The sequence below is a fragment of the Protopterus annectens genome, chromosome 1.part0 (genome assembly GCF_019279795.1).
Source record: "Protopterus annectens isolate FY-2018-M chromosome 1.part0, PAN1.0, whole genome shotgun sequence".
Taxonomy (NCBI): domain Eukaryota; kingdom Metazoa; phylum Chordata; order Ceratodontiformes; family Protopteridae; genus Protopterus; species Protopterus annectens.
The window spans coordinates 1,828,127,502-1,828,150,347 of record NC_056725.1 but is presented as its reverse complement, the minus strand read 5'-3'; the positions used below and the strand labels follow the sequence as shown (position 1 = coordinate 1,828,150,347).

At 37.9% G+C, this 22,846-nt stretch overlaps 1 protein-coding gene across 1 annotated transcript in view; it reads left to right on the top strand.

The window, feature by feature from the left end:
- Positions 1-22,846, top strand: part of FBXO4 (F-box protein 4) — a 228,015-nt gene that overhangs the window by 40,324 nt on the left and 164,845 nt on the right. The window contains exon 2 of the mRNA XM_044069774.1: positions 9,160-9,395. Within this exon, the coding sequence (XP_043925709.1) occupies positions 9,160-9,395 (236 nt within the window). The remainder of the gene's footprint in view (positions 1-9,159; positions 9,396-22,846) is intronic.

The following is a 22,846-nucleotide window of genomic DNA, read 5'->3' as shown; positions in this document are numbered from 1 at the left end:
TACAACCATGGCACTTGCCTTAGACCCCTTCCCTGCTGTCCCAGCAGGGGGGGGGGCAAATTTTGCACCCTCAGCTTCAGACCCTGAACCTTGCTGCCTGGCTAATCCCCTGAACTCACCTCTAGCAACCCTCCGTAAGCAGGTCCTGGATGTCATTCTCGAGGCAAGGAAGCCTAGTACTAGAAAGTCCTATTCAGAAAAGTACAAAAGGTACCGTTCCTGGAGCCAGTCTCAGGGGATAGGCACAACTGTGCCCAACTTACCTCATATACTAGATTACTTAGCGGAAATGCTCCACAAGGGTCTGTCCTTCTCTTCAATTAAGATTCATGCCTCTGCCATCTCAGCTCATTATAATGTTGAGCTACCTGTCTTCTCTCATCCTCTGGTAAAACAGTTCCTTAGAGGGGCCAAATATTTAAGACCCCCCCCCAGGAGAGCTCCCACTCCAGCCTGAGACCTTAACTTTGTATTGGAAAAACTTTGAGCCGGCTGCTACAGCAGAGTTGAAATTCCTCTCATGGAAAACAGCTTTACTTCTAGCCATCACTTCAGCAAGGAGAGTGTTTGAACTGCAGGCCCTTATGGCAGTGGAACCCTTCAGTATCTTTCATGCGGACAAGGTTTCCCTTGGAACTAACCCATCTTTTATGCCCAAGGTGGTGTCTAGTGTGGCTTTAAACCAGTCCACTCATTAATGCCTACTTTTTTTCCCTAATCCTCAGAATAAAGGGGAAAGGATACTGCATTCTCTAGATGTCCACAGATAGCTTAGATTCTATTTGGACAGGACTAAGCTTCTCAGAAAATCTGACTAGCTGCTAGTCAGCTTTGCTGCAGATGCAGAGGGGAAGGACATTTTAAAGTAAACCATATCTAAATGCATAGCACACTGCATCCATTTCTGCTACAAGCATCATGGAAAGCTTACACCACAGGGGATAAGAACACATTCCACTAGGGCTGCTTCTACCTCTGCTGCATTTCTCAGAGGAGTCCCTACCAGGGACATCCTGAAGCTCTGTACACACTTTGACCAAGCATTACCACTTGTCTATATTTTCTAAATCCAGAGCTGGATTTGCCACAGCAGTCTTACAGGGCCTGATTGCCAGTCCTAATGCATCTTAATCTACCTCCACCCTTCCTTAGCTTTGGGAATCTACCTAAATGTGATAACTGCAACAGTGAAACACAAAGAACATAGTACAGTTGTGTACACTTACTATAAATGTAGATGTTCAAGTGTATTCACTGTTGCAGTCCTGGTTACCCTCCCTCCAGCCCCCTGATTGTCTTTGTCTTTGTTTTCACCTATCCTTTTTGGGTTTGGCATATCTTATTCTATGTGTGTTTGCTTTTTGCTGGGGGTGTTCCAGACCATATAATTGCTTCCTATTTTGGGGGCACCTGACATCTGGGACAAGAAAAACTGATTTGATGGCATCGGCTGCATGTTTTATACTCCCGACGACCTGACGTCATGGAAGAAGTGATAGCCTCCGACGCAGAAATCCCGAGACTCTGGTATTCAGGCCGGCTGAGGGCTACCTGCAGGCACATAACCCAAATGTGATGACTACAACAGTGAATACACTTGAACATCTACATTTATGGTAAGTGTACACAACTGTACTTTTCATGTTGAGACTCTAGCATTTAGCAGCATAACCTTGAGGATGTTTTTAGATGGAGTTTTTACACTGGGAATTTTGTTTTTGAGACACTGCCTAAAAAAAGGCTCTATGGGGTGGCAAGAGCCTTAGCCAGTAGCTGAAATCCCAGGGGTGATAGATGAAGACCATCTCTGGCAAAGCATCAAGGTCTGTTGATCATGTCGTCCCAGGGTGATGAGTAGTGGATCCCCTTAGAATGACACCAGAAGCTAAGCCAATTATTGAAGTCAATCATTTTCTGTTTGTATTGTGGCATCATCCTAGGTGAAAGTAAAATGCTGCTTAAGCCTACGGACATACCTGCTGAGACACATGATCCGAGAGCTCAGTCATGTCTCTTCATATAGTCCAGAGAGGTACATCTCAAGTCGTTTACATCAACATGGACTGTGATGGAATTATAACAGTACCTGTTGTTGAGAGACTTGAGTGCATGTGTGATATGGCGGATTATGGCACCTGACAGACGGCTGACCATGACATTTTCCTTATCCAGCCTGGTGAAACGGGCATCACTGTGTTTGAGAATGGAATCGCGTATGACTAATGTTTGGTTTTGTGTTTTGCCTTTTGCCTTAAGGGCTTGAGAGGTGAGCCACTGGTGCGTGAGCTGTTATGTGTACTGTGTTCTGCAGAGGAAGTATGTGTAGCGTGCTGGTGTTTGTGTGTAGGAGGTCTCTGGTGTTTAGGTATGTTTCTGGTGAGGACCTCCCCATATGTAAGTATGTGTGTTTTGGGTTTGGATGGAGTAGGAGGTGAGGTGTGCATGCTGGCAACCTGCTCATTGTCATATGTACTGACTGGTGTGTGAGAGAGCATACATTCAAAGTTCTTAATATAGTTGCATCGTTCACACATTCTGTTTGTGTGGACTAGGAGTAGAGGGTTGTTTGTGAACATGAGACAGCTGCTACACTGCCTCAGGATGCCCATGTCGACCAAGCAGGCTGGAGAAATTATGGGAAATTGTCTGTCCATAGTGATAGCTAAATTTATATGATCAGGGAAAAGAGTTCACAGTTGGCTAGTAGGTGAGAGGTGTGTTGGTACCTCTGAGGCTAGGCTTAGTTTTCCATCTGACAGTAGAGTAGGTCCGTGAGAAAGCTCTGGAAGACCACAAGCAAAGTGCTAAGGGAAAATTTAACAAAACATTTGCATCTATAACCACCAACGATAACCACCACTATGCTGCATTGCACGTTGGAGTATTACACACAAACAAGTGCAAATGTGGGGCTTAAATAAAATAAGCAAATACCCTTTTTAGCTCAAACTGTCCTGGAAAACTCTCTGTATGGCTTTCATGTGGACCCATAGGCTCAAAGAACTCGCTGTGTTTCTTCTTTCTGGACACACGGGATGGAAGAACTCGCTTTCTGGACCTGTAGGCTGGGAGAGCTCACTGTGTGGCTCATATCTGGATCTATAGGCTGGAAGAATTCACCATGTGGCTTCTTTCTGGTCCTGTATGCTGGGAGAACTTGGTGTGTTTTTTTTCTATCTGGACCAGTAGAGTGGGAGAAACTCACTGTTTGGCTTCTGTCTGGACCTATAGGCTGGGGGAACTCACTGCATTCTTCTGTCTGCTCCTTTCATCTGGGAGAATACTCTGTGTGTTTTCTGTATGGACCTATAGGCCGGGAGAACCCACTGTGTTTCTTCTGTCTGGATCTATACTCTTTGAGAGCTCAGTGAGTGGCTTCTGTCAGAAATAACTGTTTCTGTTGAAATAACCTGACTATCTTTTTTTGCAAAGATGTATAGGGTGGGAGATATCACTTTGTTCTTTCTGGATCTGTTAGCTGGAAGAACTCGCCGTGTGCCTCCTGTCTGGACCTTTAGCTGGGAGAACTCATTGTGTTCTTCCATCATGACCTACAGGCTGGGAGAACTCCCTTTGTGGCTTTTCTCTGGACTTGCAGGCTAGGAGATCACACTGTGTGGCTTCCATCTTGACCTATAGGCTGGGGGAACTCACTGTGTGCTTCTGTCTGGACCTATAGGCTGGAAGAACTCGGTATGTGGCTCCTATCTGGACCTACCAGCTTCATACCTCTCAACTTCTCAACACAAGAAATCTGGGCAAAGCCAGAAATAATGGAGGGATAAAGGCCCAAAAATAAGGACATATTTAAAATATTGCTTCTATAAACTTAAGTTGCTAGAATGACTATTTTCCATTGTTATAAATTTTCTGAAGGGTGTGAAGTGTGAAACTCAAATGATTGTAATTATTTACTGACTTCAATCCTCTTTGATTTGCCAGAAAACCACAGATTTTATGAGGAAGAGACAAAAAGAGGCAAAAATCTTGACATTCTGCGAAAATCTGGGCAGTTGAGAGGTATGACCAGCTTATATGACCAAAGGGGGGGGGGGGCATGGTGTTTGATGATTGACCTGATAAGGGAAGAGTACAGTGGTAAGATGACTTCTTTCAATCTTGAAGGTATTCCCTTGGAAATGAACTAGGCCAGATAGAAAGTTTTTTTTTTTAAACTGGTGGAGACGTGGTGATTGAATAAGTGGGAGATAGAAGTACCCACCACTCTTACGTCCTTTAACTGTATTATTCTGTATTAGAATATACATGGGCAGGATATATGCATAAACATGAGGCTTTTAGGTACATTGAGGAGATGGACCCTAAATGGTTTTCTATTACAAGAAACCAAATCAGTGGCGGCAAAGGTGAAAAAGTTTTTGTTAGCAACACGTTGGGGTGTGGGGTACATTTGATGACCTAGTTACACATCTGGGCATTTTTAATGGTAAAAGTGAAAAAAAAATCTCAAACAGGAAAGTGGCTTATCAGCATCCTAGGTTAGTAGTAGTAGCTGTTCCTAAGAAAGATAGTGCAGACTTTTTCGTGCAAATTTAATAAGGTAATATACCATGGTTGTTATGTTGTGATGGTTAGTGATTTTTAAGAAGCCATATATTTTTCAATAAAATCGATAGAGAGGAAGTGCCCCATCAAGAATGTGCAGGTCTGCACAGAACTTTGGTGTTTGAGTCATGGAAGGGTGCCCATCCAAGCCTTAAACTGAGTACTTATTTCACCTTACTGAAGTGCTGCTAGTCGTATTTATTATCTTTGGTGCTCAAGGGAGTTGATTTGGGCAAGAGTAAAGGTAAAGAATATTCATAACCCCTTTTCTGATAACAGTGTACTATTCTGTTTGTTGTCTCTGTCATTAGGTTCCCAAGGTTGGAAGCCACTGAGGATATCTCCTTTGTTATTAAAAGTATAGGAAGTGAGGCTTTGGTTTAGGGAATTGATGCGGTCAACAGTTGGGATTGTGAATAAATAATCCTGTCAGACGTGTTACTCATTTTGAGCTTCAGTAGTAGAATTAACACCTGATCACTGCATCACAGTCTCTTTGAAACATAAATAGAACAGGTTGGGGTGCTAGGTATGTATCACAGAGAATACCACTTCTGTGGGACCATATTCAACTCCATGTAAAGGAAAGTACTCATCTTACTCTATTCAAATGTAATTTGGATGAATGCATGGAAAACCGAAAATTCACCCCTGGTTTAGCACCTATTTCCTTTATGGATAGAGGCAACAAGTAAATGTCCTATCATATCTTTGTTTTTTCCCACTTTTCCGTTGTTCATATTTAAAGTATAAGAGATAAAAACTACCACAGGTATGTAAGGCTAAACTTATTAAGATAATTACAGATCAATGGCCTCATAAGTACCTGTACTTTAAAAGGATGAACCAAGAACTAATACATTTGGAAGAGAATAAACCAAAAGAGTACATGGAAAGGATTAAGCTACTTTTTCTGGGCTCAGTGTGAAATATCTATACAATGTTTAGCCTGTAATTTGGGGTAAGAAGCCCCTGGCACTAGTGCAAGAGTGGCATTTGAACATGTATCATCTGGCACTCTCCACTGGGAGGCAGTACTAGGGGTGGGTAGTAGCCTAATCAGTGACATCATCATCTTAATACCTTTTTTGTAATACTTTTTGATAGACTTTCTTATAATATTGAAAAGATTTATTGTGTAAATATTGCATGGTATTAGCATATTTAAGATATGGCTGCATATCCAAATATCACTCCGCCATCCCTTAAACATCTTACAAGAGTATAAATCATGATTTTTGGCACTCTGCTCTAAAAAGGTTTCCTGCCACTACTGCAGAGCGGAGATCGCATTTGTATGAAGAAATTAGGCTGCAGTTACTTAAAAATCCACGTAATCCCATTATCAGTAGATGAAATTTTGCTTGATATGGAGTACCTAAAAGGGGACAATGCTCAAGGATCTGATGTGATTATATAGATTATTTACAAATTATTAATGTTGGAGCTGTTACCAGTTTTGGCAAAATTTTTTGTTTGTTTCAGAGACTTAAAGAACAAATTGGAAAACGATTCAGTGATAATTATTCTACCCAAACAGGGCAAATCTGTTAATGAGTCTTTGTCCGTATTCCATTAACCTCGGGTGATATAAAAATTTACACTACGATATAAGCATCTAGAGCAGAACTTTCTAATCCTATTTGGTATATGTGAACCAAGTTACCTTTATCAAGGGGATAAGTTATGAGATAGGTCTATAAAATGATATACACTGGGCTTTGCACAAAAGCAGATCTTACTGTGGCCACATTTGTAGATGCTAAAAAAGAATTTAATGTGGTAGAATGGACTTTAGCATCTAGAGCAGAACTTTCTAATCCTATTTGGTATATGTGAACCAAGTTACCTTTATCAAGGGGATAAGTTATGAGATAGGTCTATAAAATGATATACACTGGGCTTTGCACAAAAGCAGATCTTACTGTGGCCACATTTGTAGATGCTAAAAAAGAATTTAATGTGGTAGAATGGACTTTTGCTGTGGGCAGTAATTTTGGTTAGTAAGCCAGAGCATTTGTGTTGGTAAGGGACACCTTTCAAGCAAACCGTTTGTCACCAGTACTAGCCCTTTGGTGAGTGAACCCTTGTCAACAGCTGTTTGACTACATGAGAATATTTAGGGATTTAAGCTTTGAGATGAGGAAATGAAATTAAAATGTTGCTGATTGATTATTGCAGCTGCTGTCAGACCCGGTTGGCTGCATAGATGCTCTGCAACAACTATCCAGCATTTTTCAAGACTTTTAAGGTTTGGAAGTTGAGACATACATCTGAAATATTGTCCTTGATTCAAGAGAAACAAAATCCTTGAGGACATAATTGGCACTTTTGTTGGCAAAAAAATCAAGTTAAAATACTGTGGTTTAATCAGTGACCCCACCTCCCACCCCACTAAGACGGTCGAGCTGAACATCCGTCTTGTACTGAGAGTTTGAAAGTAAGACCAGGGAATGGGGAAGACTGTCTTTTTTTGTATATGGGAAAAATGTAGCAATTGAAATGATGATTACCCCAAAACATTTTTCATGAGTAGATAAATTTCAACTATGATGTGCTTCGTGTGGCTTGCAACTTGACAGCAGGACATCAGTAAATTAATTTGGCCTTATGCAAAAGCTACAGTGATGTCAGAATCGATAAATGTTACAAGGGGGCAGCGGCCATTCAACTTCAGTTACAGATCTCTGCATATCCTAGTATGAGTAGAGTTGCTTTGGAATCTGATTGACGAAAGTGGCTTGGCAGCCCTAGCTTGTAGAAGAATGAAATGTGTGTACTTTTCTTAAAAGGTCTGCAAAATAATATGCCAAACAAAAGATGTTTGTTGTCCTATTATAAGGAAATGTGTGGAGAAAGAAATAACATTCAAACTATTAGCAGACCTATAATATGGAAAGAGTAGGTGGCACGTGGCAGTATGTTAGTGACAGATTCTGTTTGCAGAAGAAAACAGAAAGAGGTTCAAATATGTTGTGATGGGCCAGCAGAAATTTGTGAAGCTGTTAAACATTGTTTGAGCAGTGCGGAAAGTGAAAGTGGGAGCTCTGTAGAAAGGTAGGGTAGTTGAAGAGGTTCACTCTAAGGAAAGGCCCCTGTGTTCTTGAAGAATATGCTTTTTGTCCACAACAGTATTTTTCAAAGAACTCTGATGATTACTGGACCAAGTCAGTGAATCTAAGGAACTGTAGGAATGTTTTAATTTTCAGAAGGAAGCACATTAGAAAAGTGGTTTGCTCTCCCCAACTTAGTATTTAGTTTCTGCAAGACATCATCTGTGACTGGTGATGGTCCCGCAAAAATGGAATCAGTGTAAATGCGTTACATGGCTTGAAATGCCTTCTCATTTCTTTCACATAGCAAAGGTGTGTTCAGGAGTGACCTTCTAGTTGAGTAGGTTGAGGTTTCATTGAAAGAATGTTGTGGAAGTATATTTCCCCAGCCCATTTCAGGTTGTGTTGGATATGAGCATGATACTTAAGATACTATACTAATGAGTCAGTTGGTGTATGGTGGATTTGTATTGACGTTTAGAATAAAAACTTTTTATCTGGCATTATGGCAAGTTCGTGTTTTAACTCTCCAAGCTACCTGCACTCCTGCTTTTTGGTTATACTAATGAGTCAGCTGAGATGGTGCAGTGGTTAGTGTTGCTTCACAGCAAGAGGTTCTCCGGTTTGATTCTTGGCTGGAACTCCTTCTGTGTGGAGTCTGCATGTCCTCCCTGCAGTTGACTGAATTTTAAAGACGTGGGTAGGTGGATGTGTGTACCTTCTGTAAAGGTTGGTCGCCAGGCTGGCAACTCAACACCGTAAAAACACCACTGCCAATCGATCTGCGGACTGGTGATCCGCTGTGGGACCCCTAACCAGGAAAAGCCAAAAGACATTGCTTTTTACTTAAGATACCGATGAGCTAGATACAGTGACTAGTATGCTGTGTAGTGCATAGAAGTATTGCTTGTGTTCTTTGTTTGAGGGGCTTCTGTCCTATTGCAAGTTACAAGTAGGGCTGCTAATATTTAGTCTTATAATTAGTGACACTGTTGTTTTTTTTTTTTTAGTACCGGTAGCATTGTAAATACTGTTCCTTTTGGGTTATTGTTGTTAATTTGTGTACTATGCATACTTCAAGATGTTGTACTCTTCTCCTCCGTTCATTATAAATATGCTCTTATGTTCTTCTTTTCCTTCTAACAATGTTGCAAGCCTTCATGTATGTAATATTTGTGTATTTTCATTGCTTGTACCTCTATGTGTATGCATGGTTTTATTTTAAAAAATAAAAATTATTTGGAAAAAAAAAAGAAGTATTGCTTGTGTGTTCAATTAAATTGTATGAATTTACTACAACCTTGGCAACTGGCAGGTTTTAATCATAATGTTAATATATTGGCGGCTGGTTAGTCAAAAGCAGTGTATATATTCATTCTAATATGTTTATAAAGAGGTAGAAGCAATACCGAGTGTACAAGTAGGAGGAATCTAAACACTTAGGTAATATAGCTGTTGTAAGGCAAAAAAAAAGTGTGCTTTCTTGACTAAAAAGTTTTGTGTCCCAGTTCCCTAATTTGTCTGTTGTTAAATTTTTCAGATGGATATTCAGTTGTATATCATGGCCTTTCTTCGTCCCTATGATGTGTGTCAATTGGGATGTACAAATCGTTACTGGAATTCAACAGTTAGGGATCCTATTTTATGGAGATATTTTCTGCTGCGTGATCTTTCATCTTGGTGTTGTGTTGGTTCATCTTCTTTGCCTGGAGAGGAAATGTTAACCAGACCACTGTGTGAATTTACAGACAGTGCATCATTTGATTATATGTCAGCGTAAGTATAATTATGTTACTATGTTTTACTATTTTGTAGAGTGGGTGCTTGTTTATTCTGATGTGGATGGCAGTTGAAACAGAGAAAGGGTAAGCATTATGAAAAAATAATGGAGTATGTTATAATTATTTTTTCATGAGGATGTGGACAGTTCAGCCATAGTGCTTTGCTCAGAGGGGCAAAGCTTCACTGTTGATGCTTAATACCCATCTGTATGCACATCCATACTCGTGTGTGTGATCTCTATATTAGTGGATGGAGGTAGACATTTGTGGCATGGTTTTTATCATTGGCATGTCCAAGCTAACAGAAGCAGATGTTACAGAGACTTGATCATTTTTGAAGAATCCCTTTAATCAAATCTTTTTTTTTAATCAAAAAGGAAGTAATCAAAACTGCATTATGTATTTTTTGTGGCGTGCGTAATCACTCCCAGTTCAACAGGCTGTACTCCTATACACCTGCTACTGCTGTAATCAACTTTGGGATCACTTCAAGATGGAGTTAAGGAGAAAATCCTCTTGCAAGTATCCCTGTTGTTGTTGTGTCTTTCGGCTTTTCCCGGTTAGGGGTCTCCACAGCGGAACTCCGGTCCGCTAACGATTGGCAGTTGATTTTTACGTACTGAGTTGCCAGCCCTAACACACAACCTCCAACGAAGGCACGCTCATTCACGCATGTCTCCATGCAGAAGACGCTCTAGCTGAGATGCAAACCGGTCAGCGTCTTACTGTGAGGCGACAACGCTACCGCAGCACCACCACCGCGGATAACATATCGAAGAATAATTATTTTCATTGACTTGGACGAAAGTGATCATCCTTATGGATGGTTAGGGTTTGACTAGCAAATTTTATTTAAAAAATAACACATTTAATTGGCAGTTAAGATTGCTAACATTTCTAAATAGTCCACTTTTAAAACTGGATAGACTTTTGGTATGCAGTACTGAAATCTGGGTAAATATTGTTTTTGTCTTAAAATGCTTGCTGAATATATTTATTGTAGAAACAACTTCAGCAGATCAGAACCAGATTAACGTAACAGTCCAAGACGTATTTACAAAGGAACATATTCACATAAAAAAGGCAGAGTAGCAAACAATTTCTTAAGTGACATTCTTGACACTGTAGTATAATGATGCCCCCTTTTCGCAATTGAGAAGCATTGCAATTCAGCAAAAATGTCTTGGTTTACCTGATTATTCATTAAGCTTAACTAATTAACTCATTTACTAACCAACTCTGCCATTATTGGTCCTTTATCCCTCTGCATAGCAGGGCTAATATCTGTCTGCAAGGTACTTTAGCAAAACTTGCAAATTTACAGAATTGGGGTGGGATAGGATTAAGTGATCTGTCGATATCGAGACCAGTGACTGTATATATTTATTGAATAAACTGTGCAAGTAAAAGCTTTCACCTTAGAAGCCTTCTTCAGGCAAATGACCAAAGCTTTTACTTGCGCAGTTTATTCAATAAATATATACAATCACTGGTTTGTTTGGTCATAGTAGTGCCAGAATACTGTTTTTTGCACTATGTAATTTTTCTGGCGGCACTTTCTTTTTTATCTATCGATATTCACCCTGTATTTCTGGTTTATTCTTCAGTTTGTTTCTTATCCCACCACACTGTGCTACTTTGCTTAAATAATTTCCTTGTCACCTATTTCTGTTCTGCATTCGGGTAACTGCTGTTTCAACAAAATGGATAGGATCCATTTCCATAACCTACAAACTGCTTTGCCTCAAAGTATCTTAGCATTTTGTTCTTGATAAAATGCTGTTAAAATTAAATAAGCGTATCCAGTTGTACAAAAAGAAATAAGAAATGGTACTTGTGCTTTTTTTCACTGTTGCATTCCACTTAGCACTTAAGCAGACCCAGTGAGACAGATCTGGCGAATTCCAGTGACATAATACATACACTGCACTGGACCATTCAATCATAATAGCCCTGTTTCACCATCTTTGCCAGTGGTGCTTCATCCAACCTCCCTTCCAGAATACTAGTCGAATAAAATAATAAATAGTGGGTAAAACAACTGGCAGTGTAGATGAGAGGTGAAAATTAAGTACCTTCCTAATATGTAGACCAATTCTCAGAAAGTCAGTGACCAAAGTGAGTACAAGTTTAAAAAAAAAAAAAAAAAAAAAAGCAATCAACCCCCCCCCACCCCACAAAACAGAACAAAAAAAACTCCTCTCTTCCCTTTTACCCTCCCCTCAATCTCTTTACCTTAAGCACTTCACCCGATATCTCAGCAATAGGCCATTTAATACTGTTGAGCTCTACATCATATAATTTTCTCCCTTCCTGGTGCCATACAACCATTTGGTGTTCTCCTGACTTCCAGTCCTTAGATCCCCAGCTGCTGTTGCTGGATACTCCTGGCATAACTCTTCTCCAAGTGAACTCCTATTCTTTAGAAGGCTGACCTCATTGATATGTCACTTATAGTCCTGGGCAGTGGAGGATCCTTCTGGGAGTTGCACAAGTGGAGCTGTCATCCTTACAGAGACCTGTCAAAGTCCCCACCTTAGAGAATGGCTCCATGCAGTGATGTCAGTGATGTTGCTGTCACCCCACCCCCAATAATCTCAAGGAAAAAAAGTGCTGTCTTACCAAATGGAGTGAATTGGGATGCAGAATTAGAATACAGAGAATTGTATCGGCAGTTGCTGCTTAATGCACCACAATTCCCTGGTTTAAATTTTATGTTTTTAAGTAATGTGTATGTCTTTTATAAGTTTTTTGGCCTTTTATTATTAATACATTCGCAGAATAAATTGTGATTTATCTGAATTTTGTCCAGAATGAGGTGATGTGTTTGAATTATTTCAACTTTGTATAAAAGGAGTGTTTGTTAGTTCTGAGGAAGTTAAAGTACATTTAAGAGTGAAAGTGCTTAAATTTGGGGAGTAAATCTGAGTTTTTGCACATACCTTTGCATTGGTATTTGTTTTAGTTTATTTGTGCACTACCTTCATTATTTTTTCTCTCTTGGCTTTCTTATAATGATACTAGGATAAACTGCCAAGATGAAACCGAAAACAGCCAAGTTGAAAGGGGAAAAAAAACTCCCTCCATATTATACTGTTAGGCATATCACAATTATTAGTCCAGTAGCAAATTTAACATCACTGGTGTCTGGATAACTTACTTTCACCAAGGGCAGTATTATACCACATTCCAAATAAAGTCAAATAACACACATTTCCCCTTATTGATAATAACCCACCAGGAAGGAACTGTGTGGAACCCTGTAATACTTCAGTGATCGGGCATGACTACATTGTTTGGAAACCGACATAATACATAAGTAGTTTTAGCACAACCCTGTCAATAAAGTTGATTTGAAATTGAATATGAATGCAACATTTCAAAACTTTTATTGTCGTTGGGTAGTGTTAATTCAAAAGCGGGTGTCTTATTGTAGCAGTAATGAAAAGTACAAATCACACCGTTTCATTGCATGCACTGAGCATCGTTTATTCATCTGTAGGACTCCTTACCCAGGTTCGGCCTTAGGTCAAGTGGTGCCCCAGGCAAAAGGGCTCCAGAGCAGCCCTCAACCACAACAGCCTGAAGCTAGCTACTGGAAGGCTGCATCTGAACTAGTAACTGTCACTTAAAAGACAGGGCTGAGTAAAGCATCTCGCCTTTTACTATAGTTCAAGCCAGTGCCAAACACTTGGCAAGCTTTACCAGTGTCTCTCATCAACTTTATGTCCAGTAAAACTCTGACCATGGAACGTGAGTATAGCATTTTAAAACCTGCATCATATAGTAACTAGTTTTAACACCACATTTTCTGCAGCTGTGATTTATAATTAAGACATAATTATAATTCTCTCCAAACTACTAGAGAGATGCATACACTCTCAGGTCTCACACTACCGCCTTACTAACAACCTACTTTCCAGTACTCGGCATGGTTTCCGACCAAACCATAGCACCACCACTGCCTTACTCTCCTTTACTAACACTATCCTTCAGCATAAAAACAATGGCTATCTCTCCTGTGCTACCTTCCTAGACCTATCTAAAGCATTTGACATGGTCCCACACAAACAACTTATCTCTGTCCTCAATAACCTATCCGTCTCACAATCAGTCACCAACTGGTTTCAGAGTTACCTGTCTGACCGCCAACAATCCGTTGTATGGCAGAATGACATATCTCCCCAACTACCTGTCTCAATAGGGGTTCCCCAAGGATCCATCCTTGGACCCCTACTTTTCTCTGTTTACACCAATAATGTAGCCTCTGCCACCAAACATGGTGCACTCATCCAATACGCAGATGACTCGACCATCATCTGCTCAGCCCAGTCCCTACCCAAACTGCAAAAAGTCACACAGGAAGCCTTTTCCTCTGTTGAAACATGGTTATCCGATGCCCAATTAATACTCAACCCAAACAAAACTAAACTCCTCATCTTCCAACCCACCAAACATACTCAAAACAAGTCTCACTTTAACATCACAGCAAAAGACAACACCACTATATACCCAACTGAACACACCAAATTGCTAGGAGTGGAAATAGACAATAAACTAAAATTTGACATTCACATATCCATGACCATAAAAAGTCCACAAGAAACTAGGAGCATTATACAGAAATAAACAATTTCTCACCAAAGCAGCAAAGATTTCAATAGCAAATTCCCACCTTATCTCCACCCTACTTTATGCCTCTCCAGTATATACCAACCTAAGGCAATGTGATCTAAACAAGCTAGAGACCTGCTACAACAAAATCGCCAAATTCGCCACAGGGGCATCCTACCGTAGTCACCACTGTCTCTCACTTGCTGAACTGGGCTGGCTTGAACTCCCTCACCTCCTTCAGTGGTATCAACTCTCACTCGCCCTACTAAACCATCCACTAAATGTCCCATCCCTCCAGAATCTACTCCAACCCTATCGCACCACCAGGCCACTAAGATCCAGCAACAAAAATCACTTGCAGATCACTAAAGCCAATAACTCTGCTGGTGAAGCACTATTCTCTTGCGCCATAGCCAAATTATGGAACTCACTCCCACCCACAATTACCTCCGTACCATCATGCACCAACTTCAAAACTTTATTAAAAGAGCACCTAAAAACATGCTGGCTATGCCCTTGCAACTCCCACTCTAATATCATCCACCCCATCCAACTACTACCTTTCTTTCACCTCCACTAACTACCTTGATGATAGCAAGCTCAGATGCTCATAAGCCTAGTACTTATTATACAGCAGGAACTTCTCATTATTACATTTGTTAATGCCTGTTATGTACTTCACAGATAAAGATTCTAGTTGTCTACTGATGTACTATGTTCTTCATCTGTAAATATGTTGTAAGTAATTTCTATGTTAAATTTTTAATCGCTATGTAATCCAATGTAACTACTGTCTGTCTATTTTAACTGTGGAGCTTTTCTCCCCGGGCCTCCGCTGAAAATGGACCCACGTCCAGTCGGACACTCCCGGTCAACAAATTTAAATAAATAAAATAAATAAATAAATAAATAAATAATGTCTTGGATGCTTTGCCACCAAAAAGGTGACTCCGCAGAGCTTTCTGAATAGCTTTGATTCAGAATCAAATATAATTAGTTGCACAGCAGTGTTTGTGTAATATTAGGAAGATCACGTCTGTCTTGCCATTCTAGCGCCATTCTTCAAAGTCACTTTTGTCTGAAAAATTATTTTCTCATTAAGGCCATTATTATAATATTGTATAAGTTCAGGTACTGGTATTAAGTGCTGCTGGAAAAAACAAACTAGATTGCACAGTCTTAGTGTTTATATTGAACATGATTTCTGCAGCTCTAGGACTCTTTGCTTATGCATTCCTTTATTAATACATGGTAGCTGCAGTTCAGCTAGAAGAACCATTATTAAAGCAGGTTTAGTTGCATGCTGTTTATAATGTAGCCCTCCCTTGACTACGGTGCAAAATATTACAATGTTGGCCAGCTTAAGCGTTGTTTCTCATCACTTTTTTGTCCACTTATGTGGCCTAGTGTCATTTGCCCCCTCTTTGAATGCAATCCAATGTACATGTTACTATTACCTCCTCTTCTGTTTAGATGGTTTCTCCTTTTATTTTTTTCTTCCAGTTTAGTAGTACACAAGCATTTGACTGAAGTAAACAGTTGGGAAATACATCTTCAGAATCACTGGAACTAACTTCTGCCTTATCTTTCACCCTTAACACACTGGTGTAGCAGCTAAATACTGTGTCTGTTGCTAATTGGAAGACTCTGAGAAGTCACGATCCACAAACACAGGCCTTGCATCCAGTATTCGTTTACCAGGCCACCAGGGCTACAGTAAGGCCTGCTCTTTCTTGTACCAAATGGTAAATTGTGCCAAAATCGCACTCTGTAGACTATATGGTCTGTCAACTACCAGTAATGGTGATCTGTTTGCCTTTTTGAAACAAACCCAACAATCTGTTAGAAAACCCTGTCTGTAGCTCCATCATATTTTTCATAAACTCCCAAGAAGTCAAGTCCGTATCCATCTTCTAAAATCCTCCTTGAGTGCATATTTTTACACTTTGCCTTGCTATCCAGTGTCACCAATTTTTCTTCCGTGTAGACCATTTGACTACTTAATTTTATTGACGTGTTTGGCACATCCATCCCTGTATGCTGAAATCCACAAGCGTGAATACTAAACTTGAAAAAAAGTGGCGTTTACTCAGCACGCTAAAACGCCTGTGCTCCGGAATCAAGATGACACTGGTGCAGCAAAATATCAGTTACTGTAGGAAATAATGAAAAAAGCACTATTTTCCACTAAAATGGTAGCGTAAAACAATGACACATTTAATCCACATATAAGGTTAAGCGCTTTCACCTACAGATCGTAGGCTTCTTCAGAACAATACAACATTCAAAACTAAACAGTTAAATATTTAAAATTGGCGCCAAAATTAATGCCTCTTTTAAAGAGGTATCACCATCATACTTAAAAACCACTTGTTTATAATATGTACTTTGTATTAAATATATATGTATGCTATTGTGTAACAATCATATATTTAAAATATATATACAGCAAAGAACAAAATTCATTAATAATATCATATTTATACATATTCTAAAATTGTTTTAGTTGAAATAAAATCATTAAGCCCCGGAGGGGTAGTGGCATCAGTGAAAATCTGCCAATAGCTTTCTTTAAATGCCAATTTATTCTTCATATTACCACCTCTAGGATTATTTTTCATTATTTCTAATATGCCAAACCTAAACTGATGTTCACTACCTTTATTTATAATATATCTTGCTAAAGCATTTTTATCATCTCTCTTTCTTATGCAATAAACATGTGCATATATTCTTTTCTTAAAATTTTGTTCCGTTTTACCTATATAGTATGACGGACAAATAGTACATTTGGCAATATATACTAAAAATTTTGTATTACATTTACCCTTTTTAAAATATAAAATAGTCTTGTTGTAATTATCTAATCTTAATGTATCATCTTCTAAAATGTAACTGCACTGGTTGCAAGATCCACATCTACTAGTATGTGACTTTTTATCCAAGGCTACTTGTTTACTGCCCCTTTCTAATAACCTTTTTAAATTTTGTCCCATTTTATATACAAATGTGGGTTTAGAGCCTAAAATTTCAGTCATCTCCTCCTTAGACATTAGGGTATACCAATATTTATTTAATACGTGTTTTATTTTATTACTATAAGGCCCATATTCTACTATGCAGGCTTTGTCATACACCGTATTTGTTGGATTACCTAGCGCTTCTATTAATGTCTCTGATGTCTCTTTATACTTGAGACCTAGTAAAGGAACAATGCTGTTACCCCATCTATTAATAAGGTCACCACTAATTCTGTTCATCATATCCAAACTATACCCTCTATCTACAAACATAGAAGTGATAAATTCTATTTCCAGTTTCAATTCTTCCATACAACTAGTCATTCTCAAGGCTCGAATACATTGACCTTTAAAAATGTTTCTTTTGGTCTTTGCAGGGTGGCAACTATTATAATCCACATAGGAATTTGTAAATGTTTCTTTTCGATGTATTTTGGAGTGAAACACACTATCTGTTCTCGACACTAATGTATCTAAATATGGTACCCCTATACTATTACTGTGTGAGGTAAATTTTAAATAATTACTACTCTGGTTCAAGTATTCAAAAAACTTTTGAAATTATTCCTGATTTCCTTCCCATATTATATATATATTGTCTAGAAAGCGTGAGTAGTATTTGATCTTACTGTAAAATTGACTCTTAAAAATTTTTTTCTCTTCCCAATTTAACATAACAAGGTTGGCATATATGGGGACACAAGCGGTCCCCATAGCCACACCCTTGATTTGTCTAAAAATCTCACCCTCATAGTATACAAAATTGTTGTCTAAAACAATAGACATAAAGTCACTGACCAACTGTATTCTATCACTGGATAACTTACTATAAGTGTACATACTATCTGAGAAGGCCTCCAAACCCTCATCCTTGGGTATACACATGAAAAGATCTATAACATCTATGGAGGTAAAAATTAAATCTTGATCAATTAAATATGTAGGATAATTCCGCAAAAATTGCCAGGAATCCTTTACCATATGTTCAACATTGTCATATATATGTTTTAATAAATAATCAATAGCAACCCCTATAGGATATGTTTTGGATTTACTTCCCGATATTATCGGTCTAAACGGAGGATCCATAAGGTTTTTGTGTATTTTGGGGATACCTACCATCGCGGCCAAAAAGGGATAATCTACCCTAAGATACTTATATAATTCTTCTGTAATTCTATCATCCAAAAGAAATTCCTCTAAAAATAAGTAAATTCTCCTGTATGCTATATTCAACTCATTTTGAGAAATGGTCTCATAATTCCCAGATTTATGTAATATTGAGTGTATTTTTATGTTATGTCATCTTATCATAAACCACGACCCCCCCCTCCCTTATCGGGTTTCATAACCCTAACACTATTGCTAGTGGTTAAATTATCCAATACACTCTTTTCCTCTTTTGTCAAGTTACTCCTAGGTTTTTTCTTCCTTTTATTGATGGTATACAAGTCATGGGTTACCAGCTTCTCATATCTTAACACTTCCTGATTCATAACAGGCATAAAACTACTTTTTTTCTTCAATCTATTATTCGGCCTGTCTTTTTCACAAATCTTGTCTTTAAACATAATGGCTAAATTAAGCTTTCTGGTATACTTTTTAAGTTCACATACACTATCCACTATTCTAAAATCTGAAACTGGAATGAATTTCATTCCTTTAGATAGCAGGCTGAAATGCGCCTTTGTTAGTACCATATTAGTGTAATTAAAAATCTGAAAATGTAAATGTTTATTAACAATACCCTCATGGGATGTAACAATAGTGTCTTCCTTAGAAATAGAAGAAGTATAATGTCCTATTTCCTGAACATATTGTAACTGGGTCGGTACTCTTTTTTCCTCCATGTATTGTTTTTTGACCATTTGTTCTCCTGTCTGGTCCGTTCTTGCTGAAAATTTTCATTTTCTTCCACATTTCTATCATAATATACCTGTCTGTCAGACATATTGTGAATTGACTTATTCCATGTGTATGCCCTCCCTGTCTTATACTGTTCCACATCTCTAGTCAGTTTCTTACTTTTTCTAACAAATGCTTGATGTGTTCTATTCTCCGCTAGTTCAAATTGTCTGTTATATAAATTTTCCCAATGCATAAACATTAAGTCAGATACTATTTTTTCATTCATTTGATCCACTTCATTCAAAATATTACATAATTTAGTGTCATTAAATTTGATCAATTTTTTCATAAATTCCATACCAAAGCTATCAAATAGCTTATTGAGTTCATTTTCACTTTCTTTAGTAATTTCAACACCCATGGGTACTTTAAAAAATCGCAAACCCATTGGCACAATTCCTACCTATACAGTGTAATAAATACACATTATCTAACTTAATAGAGTTGATAATATTCAATTTTTTACCAAACTCAAAAATTAAATCTTTTAATGACCCATTCCATCTAACATTGTTGTTATTATTATTTCCTATATTTCTATTGCCATCAAAAACACAGTCACTTTCAATAATGTCCTTGAACAAACATTTTTTAGGTTCTCCAGCACTTTTACTGGGAGCTTTGGTAAAATTATTATTAATAACAGTACCTTTGTGTTTGTTAATGCTCTCAGCAGCATTAGCATAAGTGCGCATGTTTTGACTAAATTTGGGTCGAGTACCCACTCTTCTGGCTTCTTCAGCCGTATTCCCAAACGAAAAGTCAAAAGTAAATTCAGTAGGTGCCAGTCTGCTGTTCAACACATGATTGGAACCTGCTGCCGGTAAATCAATGCTTTGTCCTATTCTCAAATTTTGTGCCTGGCCATTCGGTATCTCCGGCGAGGATGTGAGTATAATGTCCTTAGAAGCGTTAGCTGATGCATCCGGTCTAACCATTCGGTAGATGTGGATCTTGCAACCAGTGCAGTTACATTTTAGAAGATGATACATTAAGATTAGATAATTACAACAAGATTATTTTATATTTTAAAAAGGGTAATTGTAATACAAAATTTTTAGTATATATTGCCAAATGTACTATTTGTCCGTCATACTATATAGGTAAAACGGAACAAAATTTTAAGAAAAGAATATATGCACATGTTTATTGCATAAGAAAGAGAGATGACAAATATGCTTTAGCAAGACATATTATAAATAAAGGTAGTGAACATCAGTTTAGGTTTGGCATATTAGAAATAATAAAAAATAATCCTAGAGGTGGTAATATGAAGAATAAATTGGCATTTAAAGAAAGCTATTGGCAGATTTTCACTGATGCCACTACCCCTCCGGGGCTTAATGATTTTATTTCAACTAAAACAATTTTAGAATATGTATAAATATGATATTATTAATGAATTTTGTTCTTTGCTGTATATGTATTTTAAATATATGATTGTTACACAATAGCATACATATATATTTAATACAAAGTACATATTATAAACAAGTGGTTTTTAAGTATGATGGTGATACCTCTTTAAAAGAGGCATTAATTTTGGCGCCAATTTTAAATATTTAACTGTTTAGTTTTGAATGTTGTATTGTTCTGAAGAAGCCTACGATCTGTAGGTGAAAGCGCTTAACCTTATATGTGGATTAAATGTGTCATTGTTTTACGCTACCATTTTAGTGGAAAATAGTGCTTTTTTCATTATTTCCTACAGTAACTGATATTTTGCTGCACCAGTGTCATCTTGATTCCGGAGCACAGGCGTTTTAGCGTGCTGTATGCTGAAATGGCATTATGGCACAATATTGGTCTTTTCTGAAACTTACTGGAATGCTTCCCTTATGACTCGAGCTATTTTATGTATTGATTCAGAAGTCCAGATAGCACTTTTAACTGCTGCCTGAACACTTCCAAAGAATTATTCATGTCTGCTTTCCAAAGCCTCATTACCATTCATCTTTACTGAGTTGAGGTGCAACATTAACAAGGTGCCTCTTGCATTCAATTTAATCCTCATAAAATATCTCTTTACTTTTCCCCAGATGTGAAGCTGTCTTTCCAAAAGCCGCATGTTACAATAACTGTAGTATGTAAAAAGCATTGAAAAATCCACTTTAAATGCTAACGATACTAGAGAACATGTACATATTGTACATAGTTATTAGTTCAGTAGATTGTAATTTGATGTTTAGATAGGAAGAGGCAAGGAATGCTTAAGAGAAATGTAATGTTATTTATTTGTTATATGGAAATGGCAAACTAAGATATGTAATTGTCTCAATCAATATAAAAAAAAATATCCACTTTTGTTCAAGGTACCTGAGAGTGAACAATTTGGGAAGCTCTGGGATATCTCCCAGTGTATATCTTTATTTTATATCAGGAAGGTGTACTGATCTAGCTAGCTTCTTTCATGCACAGTTATGGGCAGCAAAAAACACAAGGAAAATCATTTAAGTTTTCCTGATAAATGTATTATCGTTAAATGACAATCCAGCATCCTAGGAACAATTGTGATACTGAAATTATATAAATGGAGAATTTGCTGGCATATAACTATCATGTATTTGCTCTGTAATGTCCATGTATTTCTAAATTTGAAAAGTATCTGGCATTTTTTTTTTCACTGTACTGTTGCAATATAGCTAACTGTTAGCAGCTTTCTTTTTGTTTTAACTTTTTATTGCATATTGAATGAAGATGAAATAAATTTATAGCAAAAAAATATACATAAATTTGGTTGTGTATTCCAATATGTAGTTTTAACATTAAAAAAAAAAAAACAATAAGACATTTCCAGTAAGCCTCTAAGTTTTTGCCAAGATAACTGCTTATGTGTGATATCTGATCTTCGGTTATACATAATCTGTAATTCTTTATTACATACATTTTTTGCTAAAGAAAAAACAGAGGATATGTTTACATTTCCAGTTCATTGTGATGACTTTCCTAGCAGTAGTCAAAATAGACCCAAGGAGAGGCACTTGAGTTCTTGCTAAGTTTGTAATGGTGCAATTGTCTGATCGTAGAGCTAGTATCTTTCTTTTTGATAGTGCAGTTCAAATAATTGTAGTTACTATCTTAGGTGAGCATTTTCAAATGTTTGTGTGTTTTTTTTTTAAGATATTAACAGGTAACAACAAAAGATCATTTGTTTCTTTTTCTTTTCATATGCTTCCCACACACACAGCACACATTGCCATTCAGGCTTTGCTTACATTTACCTAAATTCATCCACCATTGCCTGTGTGAGTGTGAGCAAGTCACTTGACATCAATCCTGGGCCGAGTCTGAAAAAGGTCCATGGGGATCATTGCTGTACCCCAGAAAACAAATACAAGTAAAATAAATAAAATACATTTCCATACATCTCTAGCATTATAATTTACAAACAAGCAGCAAATAGGTGGGGATAAGTGGGGAAGAGCAGCATAAATCTAGTATGTTAAATATGGTGGTCTTCAGCAAGCAGGAATAAGGCTGGATGGACTTGGACAGCTTGCCATTAAAACTTCCACATTCACAGGCTACTGATGTGTCCACCTTTACCTGCAGTGCTCTGTGCTGAAGGAAACTCTCCATAACTCTTCTGTCATATGCTGAGGATGATGAACTTTGTAAACAACCTTAGGCTAATCCCTGAGAACTGTTTAAAAAAGAGTGTAGTACTTCAGAATTTATTTTTATTATCACTCTTCACTTTCATTCTGACATTTATGTTTACTCACTCAGTTTGCTCTAACTTTTGTTACATTTGTTTAGTTTGTGACTGGCTTACACTCTCCATCCTAATGGCCTTCCTGCTTGTCCCTGCCATTTGCCTAGTTAATATAATTTGCTCAACAGCTTACATTTTTAAGTGTGTTTCAAGCACTGCAGTTACTGCGGTGGTGGTGCTGCAGTAGCG